The 21,899-nt window shown below is 37.5% G+C and overlaps 1 protein-coding gene across 4 annotated transcripts in view; it reads left to right on the top strand.

The window, feature by feature from the left end:
• The window catches only part of LOC105475999 (oxidation resistance 1), a 469,579-nt gene that overhangs the window by 159,215 nt on the left and 288,465 nt on the right, over positions 1 to 21,899 (top strand). The window contains exon 1 of one of the 4 annotated variants that reach the window (XM_011731540.2): positions 8,179 to 8,302. The exons of 2 other annotated variants lie outside the window; for them this stretch is intronic. In XM_011731540.2, coding sequence (XP_011729842.1) covers positions 8,277 to 8,302 — 26 coding nt within the window. In that variant the 5' untranslated portion in view covers positions 8,179 to 8,276. Of the gene's footprint in view, positions 1 to 8,178; positions 8,303 to 21,899 lie in introns of those variants that run through there. One more of the 4 variants, XM_011731543.2, reaches the window with a different exon arrangement.

The raw sequence follows: 21,899 nt of genomic DNA, 5'->3' as shown, positions 1-21,899 counted from the left end.
TGACATACAGACATTGTGGGTTTTATCTTGCCCAGCTACCTGCTAGGAGATGGAGCAGATCATTTTTTTCTTACTATTGAATCCTTAGTACTTAGCAACATGCCACCAAGTATTCACCAAAGGATTCAGTAAATGTGTTGAATGAATGAGAAACCAGATATAAATACTTACTTGAAGAAGAATAATGCAATCAAGTTTTAGATATAGTTCTAATTAGGTTCTGCACTTAAATTGACTAGATTCTGGATAGCTGAAGTGCTGGATAAGTGAGGTTTTACTGTGGCTGATATTTGGAGGCATGAAGAAAATTTCACTTAATTGACCTTTTATTTCATCTTCAACTAAATGAAAAAAGTCTGCTCCATATTATAGAGAGGACTGAGAGTGGTGCTCCTCGGCAGCAGGACTGCATTGGTAATTTTCAAGGTGGACAGCAGTTTTAGAAATTCTAGGATGTTATCTAGATAATTACAGTCTTGTAATTTATTGGTTTATTCACACACCTACACCCTACCCCAAAAAGCTATGGTCTAATAGGCTCTGCTTTGAAGAAAATAGTGCAATATTTTCTGGACAGTTGTGCTCAGCACTGCCATATGGACGACTGCACAATTTGTCCTCAATCCTAATGTCACAGGACAATCGGCTCAATCTCTAATGAAAATGTGATGTTTTTTCTATATATACTGAAAAGTACTGCTGATTTCAGTAGTAAAGAAAATATATTGTATATTATTACACGGTAAACTATTTGGTATGTAGTTAAAGAATAAAAAGATACTTCCATTCCTTTCTAGTTCTGGGTGATAGAATAATTTCCAGTTCATCAAAATTTGATTGTTAAAGATGCATGCCTACAGCCCTAGGCATGCATCTAAAACATATCAAGCCACTGTTGCATAGATTACTAGCCACAGTTTTCACTCTCATTTTTTCTTTTCAGGAAGGCGTAGGATTTGGTTTGTAATTATTATCTCCTTAGATACAGAAAATTGAAAAATAATATTGAAGAGATTATTCATCAGTTGGGATTTTTAAGTAATAATTTATCTTTAGTCTTTGAAAACATACTAAAATATAAAACATCACCAAATTGAAATTAAAATATCAGCATAGCATGTTAACCTAGATGATAGGAGTGTTTTATCACCAATTTGTATTCCCAGGTTAAATGTATAAAAATAATTGGTACTTCCCCATTCTTACCATATTTTCAGTATTAGTATTAGCCATTGCTTAATTTTTAATAGCTGAGCTTGAATTTATAAACTTTTGTTTAAATTTTTCATTGTTTTCTGAAAAGATAGTATCATCTGCTAGGATTTTTATGGTTTTGCGTTTTATATTTAAGTATTTAATCCATCTTGGGTTAATTTTTTTTATAAGGTGAAGGAAGGGATCCAGTTTCAGTTTTCTGCATATGGCTAGCCAGTTTTCCCAGCACTGTTCACTGAATAGATCCTTTCCCCATTGCTTGTTTTTGGCAGGTTTGTCGAAGATCAGATGGTTGTAGATGCATGGTGTTATTTCTGTGGGCTCTGTTCAGCTCCATTGGTCTATATGTATATTATGGTACCAGTACCATGCTATTTTGGTTACTGTAGCCTTGTAGTATAATTTGATTTCAGGTGGCATGATGCCTCCAGCTTTGCTCTTTTTGCTTAGGATTTTCTTGGCTATATGGTGTTCTTTGATTCCATATGAAATTTAAAGTCGTTTTTTCTAATTCTGTGAAGAATGTCAGTGGTAATTTGATGGGAATAGTATTGAATCTCTAAATTACTTTGGGCAGTATGGCCATTTTTATGACATTGATTCTTCCTATCCATGAGGATGGAATGTTTTTCCATTTGTTTGTGTCCTCTCTTACTTCCTTGAGCACTGGTTTGTAGTTCTTCTTGAAGAGGTCCTTCACATCCCTTGCTAGCTGTATTCCTAGGTACTTTATTCTCTTTGCAGCAATTGTGAATGGGAGTTCATTCATGATTTGGCTCCCTGACTGCCAATTGTTGGTGTAAAGGAATGCTTGTGATTTTTACACATTGATTTTGTATCCTGAGACTTTGCTGAAATTGCTTATCAGTTCAAGAAGTTTTTGGGCTAAGACGATGGGGTTTTCAAAATATAAAGTCATGTAATCTGCAAACTGGAACAACTTGACTTCCTCTCTTCCTATTTGAATAGCCTTTATTTCTTTCTCTTGCCTGATTGCCCTGGCCAAAACTTCTAATACCATGTTGAATAGGAGTGGTGAGAGAGGGCATCCTTGTGTACTGGTTTTCAAAGGGAATGCTTCCAGCTGTTGCCCATTCAATATGATATTGGCTGTGAGTTTGTCATAAATAGCTGTTATTATTTTGAGATATGTTCCATCAATACCTAGTTTCTTGAGAGTTTTTACCATGAAGTGGTGTTGAATTTTTATCAAAGCCCTTTTCTGCATCTATTGAGATAATCATGTGATTTTGTCTTTGGTTCTGTTTATGGGATGGATTACGTTTATTGATTTGCGTATGTTGAACCAGCCTTGCATCCCAGGGATGAAGCCAAGACTTAATCGTGGTGGATAAGTTTTTTACGTGCTGCTGGATTCAGTTTGCCAGTATTTTATTGAGGACTTTTGCATCGATATTCATCTGGGATATTGGCCTGAAGTTTTCTTTTTTTCTTGTGTCTCTTCCTGGTTTTGGTGTCAGGAGGGTACTGGCTTCATAAAATGAATTAGGGAGGAGTCCCTCCTTTTCAATTGTTTGGAATAGTTTCAGAAGAAATGATACCAGCTCCTCTTTGTACCTCTGGTAGAATTCAGCTGTGAATCCGTCTGGTCCTAGACTTTTTTTCGTTGGTAGGCTATTAATTACTACCTCAATTTCAGAGCTTGTTCCTGATCTATTCAGGGATTCGACTTCTTCCTGGTTTAGTCTTGGGAGGGTGTATGCATCCAGGAATTTATCCATTTCTTCTAGATTTTCTAGTTTATTTGCATAGAAGCGTTTATAGTATTTGCTGATGTTAATTTGTATTTCTGCGGGGTCAGTGGTATATCCCCTTTATCATTTTTTATTGTGTCTATTTGATTATTCTCCTCTTCTTTATTGGTCTATCGGTCTATCTATTTTGTTAACTTTTTTCAAAAAACACCTCCTGCATTCATTGATTTTTTGGAGGGTTCTTCATGTCTCTATCTTCTTCAGTTCTTTTCTGATCTTAGGTATTTCTTGTCTTCTGCTAGCTTTTGGATTAGTTTGCTTTTGCATCTCTAGCTCTTTTATTTGTGACTTTAGGGTGTTGATTTGAGATCATTCTAGCTTTCTGATGTGGGCATTTGCTGCTATAAATTTCCCTCTAAACACTGCTTTAGCTGTGTCCCAAAGATTCTGGTACATTGTATTTTTGTTCTTATTGGTTTCAAAGAACTTCATTTCTTCCTTAATTTCATTATTTACTTAGAAGTCATTCAGGAGCAGTTTGTTCAATTTCCATGAAATTTTGTGGTTTTTGAGTGAGTTTCTTAATCCTGAGTTCTAATTTGATGGCACTGTTGTATTGAGAGACTGTTTATTATAATTTCTTTTTGCGTTTTGCTAAGGAGCATTTTACTTCCAACTATGAGGTGGATTTTAGAATAAGTGCCATGTGGTGCTAAGAAAAATGCATATTCTGTTGATTTTGGGTAGAGCGTTCTGTAGACATCTACTGAGTCCACTTCATCCAGAGCTGAGTTCAAGATTTGAATATCTTTGTTAATTTTCTGTCTCGTTGATCTGATCTGACTAATACTGACAGTGGGGTGTTAAAGACTCCCACTATTATTGTGTGGGAGTCTAAGTCTCTTTGTAGGTCTCTAAGGACTTGTTTTATGAATCTGGGTGTTCCTGTATTGGGTGCATATATATTTAGAATAATTAGCTTTTCTTGTTGAATTGTTCCCTTTACCATTATATAATGCCCTTCTTTGTCTTTTTTGATCTTTATTGGTTTAAACTCTGTTTTATAAAAGACTAGAATTGCCACTCCTGCTTTTCTCTTTGCTTTCTAAGGCAATTCCATTCAGGACATGGGCAAAGAATTCATGACAAAAATGCCAAAAGCAATCGCAACAAAAGCCAAAATTCACAAATGGGGTCTCATTAAACTAAAGAGCTTCTGCACAGCAAAAGAAACTATCATCAGAGTTCACAGGCAACCTACAGAATGGAAGAGAATTTTTGAAATCTAGCCATCTGACAAAGGTCTGATATCCAAAATTTACAAGGAACTTCAACATATTTACAAGAAAAAAACAAGCAACCCCATCAAAACTGGGCAAAGAATAGGAACTGACACTTCTCAAAAGAAGACATTTACGTGGCCAGCAAACATATGAAAAAAAGCTCCACATGACTAATCATCAGAGAAATGCAAATCAAAACCACAATGAGATATCATCTCACACCAGTCAGAATGGATTATTAAAAATTCCAGAAACAATAGATTCTGATGAGGCTGTGGAGAAATAGGAGTGCTTTTACACTGTTGGTGGAAATGTAAATTAGTTCAACCATTGTGGAAGACAGTATGGCAATTCCTCAAGAATCTAGAACCAGAAATAACATTTGTTCCAGCAATCCCATTACTGGGTATACACCCAAAGGAATAGAAATCATTCTACTATAAAGATTCATGCACATGTATATTTATTGCAGCACTATTTACAATAGCAAAGACATGGAACCAACCCAAATGCCCATCAATGATAGACTGGATAAAGAAAATGTGGGACATATACACCATGGAATACTATGCAGCCACAAAAAGGAATGAGATCATGTCCTTTGTAGGGACATAGATGAAGCTGGAAGCCATCATCCTCAGCAAACTAACACAGGAACAGCAAACCAAACACCGCATGTTCTCATTCATAAGTGGGAGTTAAACAATGAGAACACATGGACACAGGGAGAGGAACAACACACACCGGGGCTTGTTGGGGGTGGGGGTTGAGGGGCGGGAACTTAGAGGACAGATCAATAGGTTCAGCAAACCACCATGGCACACGTATACCTATGTAACAAACCTGCATGTTCTGCACATGTATCCCATTTTTTTTAAAGAAGATCTATAAAAAAAGATAGTATCATCTGAAAAATTTAGTTACAAAATTCTTGTAGGAAATTTATATGTACACACACACACACCCATATATATACACCACACAGATATTAGCATTATTATAATTTAATATAAATCACAGTATTTAAGAACAGATATGGATAGTTTAGATATGACCTTGGGCAACAGGCATTAGGAATTCAAGGAGAGTTCTTCTTCTGGTGTTTCTGAATCCTTTGTCTAATAAGTCTACCAACAGAGCCATTTATTTACAGGGAATTAAATGGAAACTGCTAAAGCACTCCTGATAATCTCCACCTGCTGTCCTATTATTAAAGAATCTTGCAGTACAGTGAAGTAGACAAACACACTCATCTTACCTATTTTATTTCTAGTATAACCTCGTGGACTAGTGATAGGTTTGCAGTCATTTAAGAGGCTTTATGTAGCATGAAATACCAAAGAAGGGTGAAATCTGAATCATTATAAACCAACCCACAATATAGAGGTGAAAAGTACCATGAGTCTTAACAGCTTTAGTGTAAGAGCCCATTCAAACATTAGCATTTTCACAGTGCCAGGTGAATCCATCGGCAGGATCCTGAAGCATGCTGTCTGGTGCCTGCAGTTTGAGAACTGCTCATTATTAACTGGGTCATGATTCAGGACAGCACCCCAGATGCACCACTTCCAGCTTGTGCTAAATGAAGACTAGCCTCATTACCATGCCTGTCTCCTATGCACCCTCTCACTTACTTACCAAAGCATCATTTTGACCATCATTTCCATCCATGTCCCTCATCCGATGACTATTTTAGACCTTATTTACTTTTGAAGTATACTCTAGATGTCCACTTAATCAGATTCTACCTGAATAGAAATGTTAGGGGCAGAAATGAAAGGACATTCATACTAATTAATTCACAGCTTAGCACTATTCGTACTGCAAGGCTTTAGAAAGGGTTTCCAGACATGGCAAATCATATCTTCCTACTCCTCTTAAAGTGAAGAAAAATGCAGCTCCTCCTGGAGAACAGTGGCAGAAATGAAATGCTTGTGGAGCCAGGCTATGTCCTTTCTTAAAAACAAGTTGACTTTAATTTCACCTGGGTTGGACATGCTGATTAACAGAAGCAGTAACAAGACCAGGGCCTTACAATGTTTTTCAGACCCTACTATCTGCAGAGGGAATCAAGAATAGCCCTTTCTTACTAGGCTGTCAAATAGAGATTGACTTTGTGAAAGTTTTCTTTTCCAGTCCAGGCAGATGAATGAGAGTGAAAAATATGAGGGTGATGAGAAGTGGTTTGTCTCCCCATCCCTGATACCCTCTAGAAATCTGCAAGGTGGACCCTTGTGTTCAAATGTGGTTCATTAACAAATAAACTTGTATTCTAAGAACATTGCTCTAACTCATTTCTACTTTGCTTTACAAGTTAAGACTTCTCTGAATACACAGGGACTTCTCCACTTAGAAATCAAATTTTTGAGGCCAGGTGCGGTGGCTCGTGCCTGTAATCCCAGCACTTTGGAAGGCTGGGGCAAGTGGTATCACAAGGTCAGGAGTTCGAGACCAGCCTGACCAACATGGTGAAACCCTGTCTCTTCTAAAAATGCAAAAATTAGCCAGGCGTGGTGGTGTGTGCCTGTAATCCCAACTACTCAGGAGGTTGAGGCAAGAGAATTGCTTGAACCTGGGAGGTGGAGCTTGCAGCAAGCTGAGACAGCACCACTGCACTCCAGGCTGGGCAACAGAGCAAGACTCCATCTGAAAAAAATAAATAAAAAATCAAATTTTTGGCCAGCCACAGTGGCCCATGCCTGCTATTACAGCTCTTTGGAAGGTTGAGGTGGGAGGATTGCTTGAGGCCAGGAGTTCAAGACCAGCCTGGGCAACATAGCAGGACCTCATGTCTATTGAAAAATACAAAAAGTAGCCAGGCATGGTAATATGTGTCTGTACTCTGAGCTACTCTAGAGGCTGAAGCAGGAAGATCACTTGAGAGGTTGAGGCTTCAGTGAGCCAAGATGGTGCCACTGAACTCCAATCTTGGCAACAGAGCAAGGCCTTGTCTCAAAAACCAAACCAAAACAAAACAAACAAACAAACAAAAAAAACAAAGAAAGGAAACCAAATGTTTGTGATGATCTCTGGTGGAAGAAAACTTAAGAAGCTTTTATCCCACCCTCAACATATTCCTTAAAAGACACGAAGTTTATTCTTTCTGGTAGTTCAATTTGTTATAATGCTGCGTAATTTATAGCTGAAGACCACGTTTACAAATTTTGTGTATCATCATACACATCTCTTATTTCTAAAATAAATTAAAAGTCAAATGTTACTTTGAGGACATCTTAAATTTTTGAGGGTATTAATTTGACTTTTGGTAACTGAGGCTTATCGCTAGTAGAATGCTTCACAAGAAATCATTAATTTACCTTATCTGATTTTTCTTTTAATATAAAGGGAAAATGGTCTGGTGATATAAAGGGATCTCCTGAAAGCAATGTATGAAGGGGAGGGACGTAGGGTAAAGTGCTCAATAAGTCAGTGTCTGGGTTCTTACAGGACAAAATTCAAATCTCATCTCTGCCACTTACTAACTACCTAACCTTGGGCAAGTTCCTAAACCTTGGTAATTTTCTATTGTTTATTCTGTTCGATTGAAATACGAATAGCACCTCTCTTAGAGTCCACTGTGAGGTTAACGAAGTCATGCATGTAAATCACTTACCATAATGCCTAGCACATTGTAAGAACACAGTGAATTACAGTGATAGCAGTGTCAATATCAATATTCTTGTGTTCCTTGGTTGAAAGTCTGATATGGGTACTATCTCTAAATCGCTTCTGCGTTTTCCTTGTAGCACCCAAAGAAAAATACACTTCCAGATCTTTCTCACATACATGTCTGAAGAGTCATCGTAATTAGTACCCCCCTTCGTTGTACACACCAAACGGCATATTCTTTGGGTGATAACAGCTTGCTATGTGGGATTTGGGTCTCTTTTTGCCTTAGATGTTGGTCTGATACTAGCACCACCCCCCAACAGCCGGGCTCCTGGCGGAGGCAGTGGGTGGAGCTAGCGAGACATCTAGTACGGGGCTCACAGGTAACAGAACTCCGATCAGATCCGCCCCGGCTCCCACACAGATATAAGGTTGCCTCCCTGCCTGCACAGAAATGACGAAGGACAAAAACAGCCCAGGGTAGGTGGGATCTATCAGCCTGCATCTGTTGTTACTTCCTGTGTTATGAAGAAAACGTTTCCTAGTTCCATTATAAAATAGCTCTCTGATTTCTGTGCAAGTGAGAAATCAAATCTTTGTGTTTATGGGACCAAACAGATGGATTTCTGTTGCCATTTGGTTCCTGGCGAAGTGGGTCCGTGAACAAGGCAGACTGCCAAAGACATAGGTACTAAAGAAAGGGAAAACCCTTCTGATATGTTTGCTGTGCGGTATTCATTGCATACGATCCATTTCAAAGTCATAGTTATTCGTATTTTCAAATGCTGTTTTTACTGATTTCAACTCGGCACCACCTATCATTTATGAACAGTTTTATTGTTTGGTTTAAGCGGTTTTAAATGGCATAGGGAGACAATCATAATTTGTATTCTCAATTAAAATATGTTAAGCACTTACATATTTCAGTATGTTGTATTCAGCTTAAATATATTATTTAAAATCTAAAATTACTTGAAAAAAACAGAATCATGAAAAATGTTGTCTATATTATTCTGTGAATAATAGTTTCAACCACTTAATATTTTAAATTAATAATACCATAGGTCTAGCAACAAAAAATAATTATTGGAAATTCTTGCTTTTCAGTTGTTACCGGCATAGACTTCATTACAGGGATAGGCCTCACTGGCCTTGGTGGATGACCAGGTGCTCCTTTTAGAACATCAGTTAAAACAAAAGTGCAGAAATCTCCCGCCCCCAGAAGCAAACTACCTTTACTCCTTAATTCTCATTATTCCTGACTGTAAGAATGCATTTTCTTTTTCATTATTTCTGTCAGATATAGATAACATCATTGATGTTGTTAACATCATTTAAATTTCAAGATTATGTTATGCTCTTATATAATTAAAGCTATTTTGTTCTCTGGTATGAAGTTTATAGGTGGGCAGGTGAGAAAAACACAATGTTTGAAAGTTGAGTACTTAACCAGATTACTTAATTAGCACCCTCTTCTGCCTGGCTTGACATTTATAGTTGATCATGAATTTGCATCTTGGAAGCCAGAAAACAACAATTATCTGGAAACTTAATTTAACAAATATAAATTTTGCCTGACATATTTTAGGGGTTGAAATTGCCTTGTTAAGAATGAATCTGCCTCAGCTGATGTTACCCTTCTGCTCACTTTTGACTCTTCGTTTAATTTTAAGAAAAAGTCTTGCAGTTCTTCTTGCCTCTCTTCCATCAATATTTAAACAAGGAAGGCCATCCGTAGCTCTGAGCCAGATGCAGCTAGCTACATAGAATATGGTTTAGTCACAAAACCAATAGAGTTACCAGAAACCTTAGCAAGTTATTCCTTGAGAAGTAGTCCCAGATACAACACCACTTCTACTCAAAGCCAAAGCTATTGTTGAATGTAAGCTACATCCTGTTCTGTATGCTTTGCCTGTATTAATGGCGTCATCACAACCATTCCTGCAAAGTTTGTATTGTTATAATTCCCATCGTAACTGGTGGCATCCTGAGGTAAGAAAAGAGAAAGCAAATTATCCAGCTCCACACAGCTAGCAAATGATGATGGTAGAGTCCACAGAAGCTTGGTAATAGATTTCTTAAAAGTTAAATCGAATCCCAAATTACTTATTTAAAATTCCTTTTACATTTCCTTTATTAGATATTCAAATTACAAAATATGTGCATATTGACACAAATAAAAGAAAAATCTTAATGATGCCACATTAAGAGGATTTCTTTTACTTTTTTTTCTTTTAATTTTTTTTGCTGTCCCTTGGAGTCAGTAGGGTCACATCCCCTTTCTAATACTACTCTCTGGGCATGGAGAGCACGTTCACATTTTTCTTCATGCTTATCACATGTATGCTCTCTCACAGGCATGCACACTTTTAAACAAAAATAAAAATATAAACATTTCTCTGAAACTTGATATTTCATCAAGTCGTATATCATAGTGCTTACTCCAGGCCAATAGAGTTGAAGCTGAGCTTTGCATTGGTACATAATTTTCATGTGATGAATGAACCATAATTTATTCATGCAATGATGGATGTTCAGATAAGAAAGTGATCGATTCCCTGAGTGTTTTAAATAGACACCTGACAGAAGCAGTGAAATGAGCCAGGTGCTTTTACCAAAGCTAAGGTCTGATTATGAAGACGTTCCTCATAACACTGCAATTGCTTAGTGATTAAAAGATCAAAATTATGCCTGGCTGCCTCCCAAGTACTCATTTCTTAAATTACTCCGTATCCCCTGAAAGAATGTGGTGAATCTTTTCATGTTTGTCGGTGTGGTATTTTCAGTTTAGATACTTTGTAGCAAAGCGGAAGGAATTGGGTACATTTAATATTAAATTTTTGTTGTTGGAAGGGGAAAAAACACTAAATTATTGCAGTTCTAAATTATGGTTTGAAAAGGAAAAGCGAAAGCAATCAAAAGAAGAAGCAGGAAAAGAGAGGCAGCTCTGACATCAGCACATTGCCTAGGACGTTCTCCCTCAGAGTCTGCTCTTCTTGGCTGATGCAGGAGCAGTGCACCATACACAACAAACTGCCAGTCCCAAACTTCTTGTAGTGCCAACTAGCATTCCAAGTAAAACAGAGCAGACCTTTTCAAGCCGCCTAAGTATCTCTTGAGCATAGGAATATGATTCCTTAAATGGTCTTATATTTTCATTTTATAGAGCTCTGAAAGAGTGTTTTGTTTGTTTGTTTGTTTGTTTGTTTCTTTAGTTTTAGTTTTAAGGCAAAGCAAAATTTTGACACCGATTGATAACTTGCCTGTGCACCTCAGAAAAGTAATTCCTCATTTTCTTATTTCTTAAGAACAAACAGCTTACCTACTCATTTCCCTAACTTTTCTTGCATCTAGAACTGAAGCAGATTTGCTAATCTGGTAGTATTCTGTAAAGCTGCAAACTGTGATATTCAGTGAAATTCTCACTGCAAATTGGGAACCGAGAAAGGATATAACACATTCTTTGCACTCCTGTAGAACCCTTCAAGGCTAGAGATGTTGAGCCTGACTCTCTTCACAGCTCCAGTGTCTGAAACAAATATTCTAATGTCTAAATTAAATTGTGCTCATTCCCTCAGGGTTTAGTGTAAAACAATATGCTCTTGAGGTGAGGACAAGAAGGCAATCACCTGAGCACGGGAGTTTTCATGTTGACACTCTGAACGTTCCTTTCTAGACTACCTGGAATCAAGTGACACATCTGAGTGTGTGATATTTGCAAACAGTTTGGCTTATTATCATTGCAATTAGAAATCTTACAAGCATATATACTGGCTCTAATATATGTTTTATTTATACAGATGAATTCTGCCCATTTAGAAACAAAAAAGTTATCTGTAGAATACATTATAGTTTTCATTCTTATACATGGATCAGAATAGAGTTAAGGATGGGTTCTTTTAGCTTTGCCATTTTAAGCAATTTTGTATGCACATAATCATACACTTGAAAGTCAGTTCAGTTTCAATTTATGTAATGATTGTTTTTAATTCAGCATAACAGGAAATCTTCTTTTTTTCTTTCAAATATTAGTTTTGATGATGTTGAAGTATGCTGGTTGAAAACGTTATGATTTTAAAATAGCACAGAACGTCACTTGATATAGTATAAAATTTCGATTGTTTTCTAGAAACACTTGTCTCTGTTGAGATTAGCAATAGAAGTTTTAAGTATTGTGCATATATTTCCAATTTGGTTCAACACACATTTCTTTAGCTTTTATTTTTTGCATGTCCCTTGGCTTTTTAAAAAGAAGAATGTTCAAAAGTGATTTAAACATGATTCCGGCTCTCCAGAATTTTACAGGTTAGTGGTGAGACTGAGAGGTACATGCTGAAAAACAAATATGATGTAACAGCAGGAAGGCTGCTACTGCTCAAACAGCAGGAAGTTAAAAACATGAGAACGTGAGCTGATTTGGGGAATGGGAGCATATTTGACTGAATATCCACTGTGTGCTAAGTTTGGGGTTCCAGAGGCTAGCCGACATATTGTATGCGGGACACATAGACCATAGTCTAGCTCCTAACTCCATCTGCATTTGGTTTCTATCTGTAAGCTCATGTGTAATTACAGACTCAGAACAAAGAAGTGGTTAATTCTTCAGTGGTAAATTAAATATGATACAAGATGGATACTGAACTCCACAAATATCCAAAAGAGAAGCGTGATATTAGCTGAATTTTTTATTCCATTGCATTTTCTTAAATCTGTGAAATCCATGTAAGTCTGAACTTAAAGACAGCACTATCTTTTAATTTAACCTGTAACAATTTCAGCAAACCAAAATGTTTGTTAAAATAACTATTAACCGCATATATATCCAAATATTCATTATAGATATAAAATTTCTTTAAAATATCATGCTCAGAAATAGAGTAAGTTTTAATTAACAGGAAAATTGTTTCATATCTTGTTATCTTTACCAAAAAGTAAAAATCACCGCTAACAACACTGTATCTATGGATACCTTTTCTTTCTGTTACATCAAAGTGCATCATGGAATAATTCTGAAAATAGGGCCACCCACTCTACTTGATATTGGACTTTTAAAGAAACAAAAGTTTAACTTAGTCACCAATTTACTGCTCCTGGAATTGTACTTTATGAGAACATTTCAAATTAATTGCATCCTTAAACTAGGGTCACATTTGAAATCTCATCCTTTGCTTTTTGTTGTTTATTTTGAAACTTGTTGAAAATTCTTTCCAGGATTGTTTCTATGTGGCATCCAATTTAGAGTACATTTTAAGGGCCTTTTTAAGTAACATGAAATGAAACGTAGGCAATCCTTTAGTGGGTCTGTCGTGTATTAGGACTAAATTGAAACATTTTAAAAGATGTAAGGCCTTTTAGATTATCTGCCCCAAACCTCTCCCGCTATTGATAGGCATCTTGTACTAAGCCATAGCCATCTATTGAAAATTGCCCCAAATGTGCTCTGCTCTTTCTCACCTCCTTGTTTCTGCACAAGCTTACCTCTGCCCAGAATGCCCTTTCTTGCATTGTACAAGAATGTCCAATGACTTCTTTGTACTGCTTCCTCAAGTGCCTGGTCAGATGTGACTGCCCCTTGGAGATCTTTTCCATCTCCAGTGGTGCTGTGCACTTTGAGCTCACCCCGTTAGTTTTACTGCACATAAGCATACTGGTGTCATCACATCACCCATGGATCTCTTTCTCTCCCTCACCTGGGAAGACTCTTTTCTTTGTATTCCCTGAGCTTAGCATGGTGCCTTGCCCTAAGTGTTGGGCTAACCAAAGGTAAAGTATATGGACCACTTTGAAAATGAAAAATATGTTTGATGATAGAATAGCTCTCAAATGCTTTAGTATATTTCCATCAATATGAAGGCAGTTGAAATTGTCTGCTGGATTTCTTTGATCATGAACTATGAGCAGTAGGAATCATGCCGATTAAATTCTCTTTTTTCTTTCTCTGCCTGTGACCATGCCTTAATTCAGGCCCTCATTATATCTCACACAAACTATTTCAAGACTTTTCTAACTATTCCTCCTACCACCAGTTCCTTGTCCTGCCTTCTCTCCTATATGCCACTGCTAGAGCTAACTTCCCTCAAAATGTGTCTGATCACATCACTCCTGGTCTTAAACTCTCATGGTGGTATCCAATTATAATACATAGTCCAGGCTTTTCAGCCATAATTCAGGACCTGAGCCTGTAAGCACTGTAAGATCTGAGACATTGTCATGTTTTGCCCACCATTACCCCCCAGCATCTAGCATAGTACTTGGCATAGCCTAGGTGCAAAATGCACATGGGCGAGTAGCCCATTTCATCAAATCTAAGATGGTGGTGATCAGAAAACACACCATTGTTTTATGTACTGCAAGAAAAAAAAATCTGCCAATTAAACTAAGGCACAATACATTCTTATTCTTTGAATTTTTATTTTATTCTTATTGAAAAACCATTTTTACATTTCAGGAAAAAAGATTTTATTATATGTCACTCTAATGCATAAATAAAAGGGAAACATAAGAAAAAATACATTGGTTAAGGTAATTATTCCAACTTTATGTTTTAAGTTTGACCTTTATGAATCTCTTTCTACCTGAGAATCATTGATATTTGTGTTTCTCAACACAGCATTCTCCATTTCATCAGGAGTATTAGAGTTGAAGCATTTCTTAAAAGAGTCATTTTAGGTGAGTGGGTTGCCTGAGCTCAGGAGTTCGAGACCAGCCTGGGCAACATGGTGAAACCCATCTCTACTAAAATACAAAAAATTAGCCGGGCGTGGTGGCATTCACCTGTAGTCTCAGCTACTCAGGAGGCCGAGGCAGGAGAATCGCTTGAAGTTGGCAAGGGGAAGTTGCAGTGAACCAAGATGATGCCACTGCACTCCAGCCTAGGAGACAGAGTGAGACTCTGTCTCAAAAAAAAAAAAAAAAAAATTATGTGTGTGTATATGTGTGTGTGTGCGTGTGTGTGTGTGTGTGTGTATATATATATAAATATAAAAAATAAAAGAGTCATTTTATTTCAAGTTGCTGACACCTACTTTGCAAGTTTTGATGTCCACGTACAGGTAGTGACAACATCAAAACTGCTACCCACCCAACGGCATCTTCATTTCGGAGGTGTTAAAATGTTAAAAAATAATAATAACTAAAGTTCATCTCAGAATTGATGAAATTAATTATCTTATTCATGGAATGAATGTATGCTATTTTTAGCCTGCCCCCAACATACTCTTCCAGTTTCCTCTATCCACTACTCAATCCTTCACACTTTTACTCCAAACTATGAGATTTTGTGAACTGGGGCAGACACTTTTTTGACTCTGTGTTGTTGCATTCATTCCCATGTAATTGCCATCTTCAAGCCTTTCTTACTTCCCCAGATGAATGGGGTCTCGTCTGCCTTGCCACCCTCTGAGCATTTTGTGTATACTTATTTGAATATTTCTCACATTTTTTAGTAATTGCATGTTGAAAGATAAGAACTAACACTATAGTACTTTTGTCCATACCATTGCTGCTTGCACACAGCTATTATTTGATAAAACTTGATTTAATATAGTTTGATGTATTTCCTTCCTTTTATTTGCTTATGGAGTGATTTAGAGTTCCAGAGTTGTCCAGGGAGAACTTCTGATACTATTGCTTTTGTATGACTTGGTGCCCTTGGTCAAGCATCATTTAACAAAGGATTTGTTGTTTTGAGTTAGTCAGAGTATTTAAGTTTTGTGTTGGCCAAGGCCCATGTTTTACAAAACAAACAAATATAAAACTCAACCCAATATTTTTGTGCATTTCGTCAGGATTGAACAGTCTATTTGATAAACGATAATTTACATCTTCATATTTTTTACACTAAAATCAACCCAGAGACCAGAACATAAATAAGAAAACTAAAAGCAATTATAGAACTTTCAGTAGCAAGTGTAAAGTCTCAGTTGAAATACTGTCTATTGATAAAAACATTAGCCAAGGGCAAATGCATGTCCTTTAAAACTGTCTTCTCATTTCATTACTGAGTGTTAAAATTAAGAGTCTGTGTCTGAATTCCTAATGTTAGTCATGAGTCATTCTATTTATAGATGTTAATGTAATTCTCAAAGAGATGCCAACCAAGGAACAGGTGATGACCCTCTAGAGCAGTGTTGCTGAAAATATTGTCTGGTCTGATCAGTCACCTGGGATACTGGACAGAAATGCAGCTTCCTGGGGTCAGACTCATACCTTTGGACTCTTTTGACTCCCAGGATTCTGAGCAATTCTTAAAGAAAAGGAAGTTTGAAAGTTTGTATTTTTAGATTATGATCCATTGAATCCAGTACTATGAAAGATATATTTAGTGTTTTCCCAATAGACCTAGATTAATACCCAAATTCCAACAGAGCTCTTGCTTCTTGGCTGTACAATTCAATGCTGTTTAGTCATGTAATTCAAAAACTAAAAAATATTTTCTATAACATTTTTATGACTAGTTTTTCACCATTAATTGTTATAAACTTAATGACATTTCACTTCAATCTATACAGGAAGTTAATAACTTTTCCTATGAATAGATAGAAGAAAGAAATAAAAAGAGATCATTTTGTATTGTATGCTTTCCAGCGGAAATGATCTATGATATAGAATTAAATAAAGAACTTCTTAAAACAATTCTGAGTCACTGCAAGCACTCAGAGAGATGTGAGTCATCATAGGTCACCCAGAGGATGAAGATGTAGCTAGGAATAGAACGAAGATACTGTCTTTCTGTCCCATACCCACTTGCCTGCTTCCTCCGACAATTCAAATTCATTCATCGAGTCATATGACTGTATAGTAGTGTTGTTGTTTCCTGAATAGCTTTTTATTAAGGATTTTCTGGGCTTCTAGCATATTCAACAGAAGCAGAATTAACATTATTTATCTTAAAAAATCATTGGATTATTTATGAAATAAAAACAAAACTTGTAAAAATGATCAAATAATGGAATTTGATTCATCTGGCACCACTGTCTTATTTTTATTGATAAAATAAATATGTTGGAAATTATTTAATGCCATCAATGTAATTTGAGGAAGAAATAAATGGAATCTATCTTGATGAGCAGCTATTGTGGGTTTCTTTTCTCCACATCATGATTTCACCTACATGTTTTCTTTGCAGCTTGCATAGCCTATAGAATATCCATCCATGATAACATAACCATACATTGGCAGCTATTTGATTACCTTTTGAGCCTTGTTAATTCCTCTGCTCAGCTGTTCTTTGAACTGGTCATGAAATAAAGCATTAAGTCCCATGTCAACCAAAGGAACGATAGATGAATGGAGACTCACGAATCCAGAAGACCAAATAATGTGTGTGCATGTGTTTGTGTGTGTGGTATGTGTGTGTGTTCTTCCTGTAAATTCCAGTTGCATTTATTATATGCATTGTACATAAAAACACATCATCAAATTGACCTTTAATTAAGTGGCTAAGACATCTGAGTGGCATTATTTTTAGACAGTATTTTTTAGTAGTTCTCCACTTCTTAAGCTAGAATTTATTAACTGAATGCCTACTTATCTGTTAAAGGCATTTGATAAATACCTCCAATGTGCCAGTCAGTGTGCCAATCACTGTGCCAGGCACTGGGATTCACTGTTGTGCAAAATAATTACTTTGGATTAGGTCACCTTTTATTAAAAGATTAATGCTGTTGTCCCAGAAGTGGGTTAGTTAGTTGTCTTGGGATAAGTTTCTGATAAAAGGATGAATTTTGTCCCTTTCCCTGCCCTCTCCAGTGTTTTCTTTACCTTCTACCTTCTGCCATGGGATGATGCAGCAGGAAGGCCCTCACAAGATGCTGGCACCTTGATGTTGGACTTTCTAGTCTCCAGAACTTTGAGAAATAAATATTTCCTCTTTAAATTTCCCAGGCTGTGTTATTCTGTTATAGCAACAAAAGCCAGACTAAGACAGAAAATTGGTACCAAGAGGTGGGACTGTGCAATAATAACTACCTGAAAATGTTTAGACAGCTTTGGAACTGTGTAACCAATAGAGGCTGGAAGAATTCAGAGGAGCAGGCTAGAAAAGGCTAGATTACTGTAAATGGAGCATTAAGGACAATTCTGATGAAGGCACAGAAGACAAGAGCTGTAGGGAAAGCCAAAATCTTCTTAGGGATTATTTAAGTGGTTGGTATGAGAATGTTGGTAGAAATATAGACAGTAAATGCCGTTCGGATGAGCTCTCAATTAGAAATGTAGAACAAGGTATTGGGAACTGAAGGAAAGGCCATCATTCTACAAAATGGCAAAGAAGTTGGCTGAATTGTGTCCATGCCTGAGGACTTTATGGAAGACAGAATTGAAGAGCAATAAACTAGGATATCTGGTGGAAGAAAATTTTTAAGTAGAGTGTTGACAGAGCTGTGTAGCTGCTTGTAACTAGTTATAGTAAAATGCAAGTGGAGAGAAATGATTTAAAGACTGAGTTTATAGCTAAAAATAAGAAGAACAGAAAGATTTGGAAAACTCAGCCTGGCCACATGAAGAATAAAAAAGCACGTTCGGGAGAGAATTCTAAGGGTCTGACCAAGCAACTGTTTACTAAAGAGATTAATATGGATAGAAGGAAGCCAAATTCTATTTATCAAGATAATGGGTGAATGACCCCAAAGGCATTTCAAAGATTTTCCTCAAGCTAGGAACTTGAGGGCCAGATTTCCAGAGAGCTTCCCTTAAAAGCTCAGCATTTGCTGCCCAGGTCTGCCATGGGACTCTGTTCCCTGCATTTTGATGCAGTGCTCTTTGGTTGCCCCAACTGTGGCTCAGTTGGGCCCAGGTGTGGCTCAACCTGCTGCTCTGGAAGGTAGAAGCTGTAAACCATGGTGGGTGTCCACATGGTGCTAATTCTACAGACATGCAGAATACAAGAGCTGTGGAAGTATGGCTTCCTCCACCAAGATTTCAAGGACTGTTATGGATAGCCTGGGAGCCCAGGAAGAGATTTCTCACAGGCATAGAGTTATTGCCGGAGCCCTCACTAAAGCAATACCTAGTGAAGCCATGAGAGTGGGGCTACTTCCAGGATCTCAGAACTGTAGAGCTACTAGCTTGCAGCATCAGCCTGGGAGAACTGGAGGCATGAGACTCTAACCCAGGAGAGCTGCTGGGTGGACTGAGCCCAGCAATCCCACAGGGCGGGACTGCCTGAGGCCTTGGGAGCCCGATGCCTGCCTCAGTATGCTCAGGTCAATTCTGGAACTGTCAGGCAATGTTGTTTTCCCTGTTAGGTTTTAGACTTACTTGGGACCAGTTAGCCCTTTCTTCTTGCCTATTCCTCTCTTTTAAAATGAGAATGTATACCCTATACCTGTCCTACCATTGTTTTTAGGAAGCATGTAATTTGCTGACTTCACAGGCTCATTGCTAGAGAGAAATTTGTCTCAGGATGAATTATGCCTTGAGTCTCAGCCATATCTGATATAGATGAGACTCTGGACTTTGGACTTTTGAGTTGATGCTGGAATGCATTAAGACTTTTGGGACTGTTGGGATGGAATGAATATATTTTGCATTGTTAGAAGGACATCAGTTTGGGGGCCTGGGGTAGAATTCTGTGATTTGAACATACCCTCAAAGTTCGTGTGTTGGAAACTTAATCCCCAAGGCAACAGTGTTGGAAGATAGGGCCTGGTAAGAGGTGGTTGCATCACCTCTTATTAAAGAATTAATGCTGTTATTGGGGAGTGGGCTAGTTATTGCGGTACTGGGTGCCTGATGAAAGGGTGAATTTGGCCCCCTTCCCTGCCCTGTCTTATGTTCTCTTCCCCTTCTGCCATGGCCATGCTATGACACAGTAAGAAGGCCCTCATACGATGCCGGCACTGTGATACTGGACTTCCCAGCCTACAGAACTGTGAGGAATAAACTAATTTTCTGTATTAAATATCCACTCTATATTGTTCCATTATAGCAATACAAAGCAGACTAAGACAAGCACATTACCTATAAATAAGGCTAGCATACTCTTATCTGAAAAAAAAAAAATAATTACTTCCTTCTAACTATCTAGCTTCTGGCACAGGTTAGGAATAATCTTCTCTCTTCCTGTCCCCATCTACAATAAGCTAACCATTATCTGTTCTACACAGGAGCTCTTCATTAGAAGGAAGGCAGTCCCAAATCTTGAAAAGCCCAGGACATAGTATGTCTGTTGTTCATTTTGCTTAATGTGTCTGTCATGATACAGCCTCATTTATAAATTTCTGGTGTTTCCTATTGCATCAACTGCCACACTGTGCTGCTTCACTAATTTCGTAAAAGACATTTCTTGTACTAAAGGCTGTCAGAAAGATAATACATGGTTAACCCTCATTTTTCATCAGGTGCCACAAGCCAGCATATGCTACAATCAAGGGGAGATGGAGCATCCATACATTTCTCTTCCTCTGGCTGTAGAGTTGACTGTTGACTGTCCACTCCTCACAGTCGCTTATTCATTAATTCATTTACTTGTTTTAAAATAAAATCTTTATTGAGTGCCTGCTTTGTGGAAGCACTGTGCTAGGTACAAGAGATGCAATAGTTGACCAGGCAGAGATGGTCCTAGCCTTAGGAATTTCAGTTTATCACTTGCAACTCACCTTAAATTTACTTTTAACATCATTGCTCTCAGTCACTGACTTCTAAGTTGACAGTTACCCAAAGAATAGATTACCGAGAATCTCTTTAAACCTAGAAATATCTGTAAAGACTGTCATTACACCATCGGAGTCTGCCCTGTCCTTTAAAAGCTGCCATTGTCAGTTTCCACGCACAGGATTAAGTGCCTTCATCTTTTTATGTATGAGAAACATGACTCGCAGTACCTTATATTCTGCTTCCAATTATCTGAGGACTGCACAGAAGACAATGAGGTGGATTCTAATGAGACATAAAGACCTGTGTTCTGTTTCCTACTATGCCATTGCTTGGTACTTTGAAAGTATTTGTACCAAGTAAAATGATAGGGTCACCTACAGCCTTGGTTTCAGAAGCAGCTCTAATGGTGGCTAGGGGCTTAAAAGTCTCTAAAAGTGACTGTGCCTCATGCCTGGGAAAAACCAGGTTCACTGCTGGTGAAACAATTTGTAGAATATTGTCATTTTATAGAAGTAAGTTAATAAGCATCCATCTGATGGTATGTTTCAAAAGTTCTGGGCATGTTCTCCTTAACATGTCTCATTAAGGAAAAGACTTTCTGTAAGGCAAAACCTTTCCCTGTACTGAGAATGTACTAGCCTTGTACACTGGTCTAAGACAGATGACTGATGGATAAGCCAAAATCACAGACTAATATGAAGAGGATGTTTTACAGCTATTTTTATATATATGTAATTACATATAATTGGATGATATATTTCCATATTATATAGTAGTTATATATAAAGTGCAAGTAAGTTAATGACACGTGTATATTAAATTAAAATCTATATTAGTTATATATTTTATATTTATATATATTTAAGACATGAAGAGCTGAACAAGCAGATGTTTAGCCTGAAGGAGAGAACACTAGGGGGACATAATAGCAAAGCACGTATATTTGTGAATCTGTTTATCCAAGAGCAGTTACATTTGTCCTGTATGGCCTCAAAAGCAAATTAGAACTAATGGTTTAAGATTATGGGAATGGATTTGAGCTCACTATAAGGAAAATTTTTCTCAAATTCAGATCTGGCTAGAGTAAGAATAGTCTCCCCTGAGAGATGGTGAGTTCTCTTTCCTTAGATGTACTTAAACATAAAAGAAGAATTCTAGAGGGGATTTGGCCAGGCTCAGTGGCTCATGCCTATAATCCCAGCACTTTAGGAGGCTGGGGCAGGTGGATCACTTGAGATCAGAGGTTTGATACCAGCCTGGCCAACATAGTGAAGCCTCGTCTCTACAGAAATAAAAAAATTAGCTGGGCATGGCGGTGTGCACCTGTAATCCCAGCTATTCAGGAGGCTGAGGCAGGAGAATCACTTGAACCCAGGAGGTGAAGGTTGCAGTGAGCAGAGATCATGCCACTGCACTCCAGCCTGGGCAATAGAGCAAGACTTTGTCTCCAAAATAAAAATAAATAAATAAAATAATTTTG

The sequence above is a fragment of the Macaca nemestrina genome, chromosome 8 (assembly GCF_043159975.1).
Source record: "Macaca nemestrina isolate mMacNem1 chromosome 8, mMacNem.hap1, whole genome shotgun sequence".
NCBI classification, from domain to species: domain Eukaryota; kingdom Metazoa; phylum Chordata; class Mammalia; order Primates; family Cercopithecidae; genus Macaca; species Macaca nemestrina.
The sequence above is the reverse complement of the archived record's forward strand: the minus strand, read 5'-3'. Positions and strand labels throughout refer to the sequence as shown.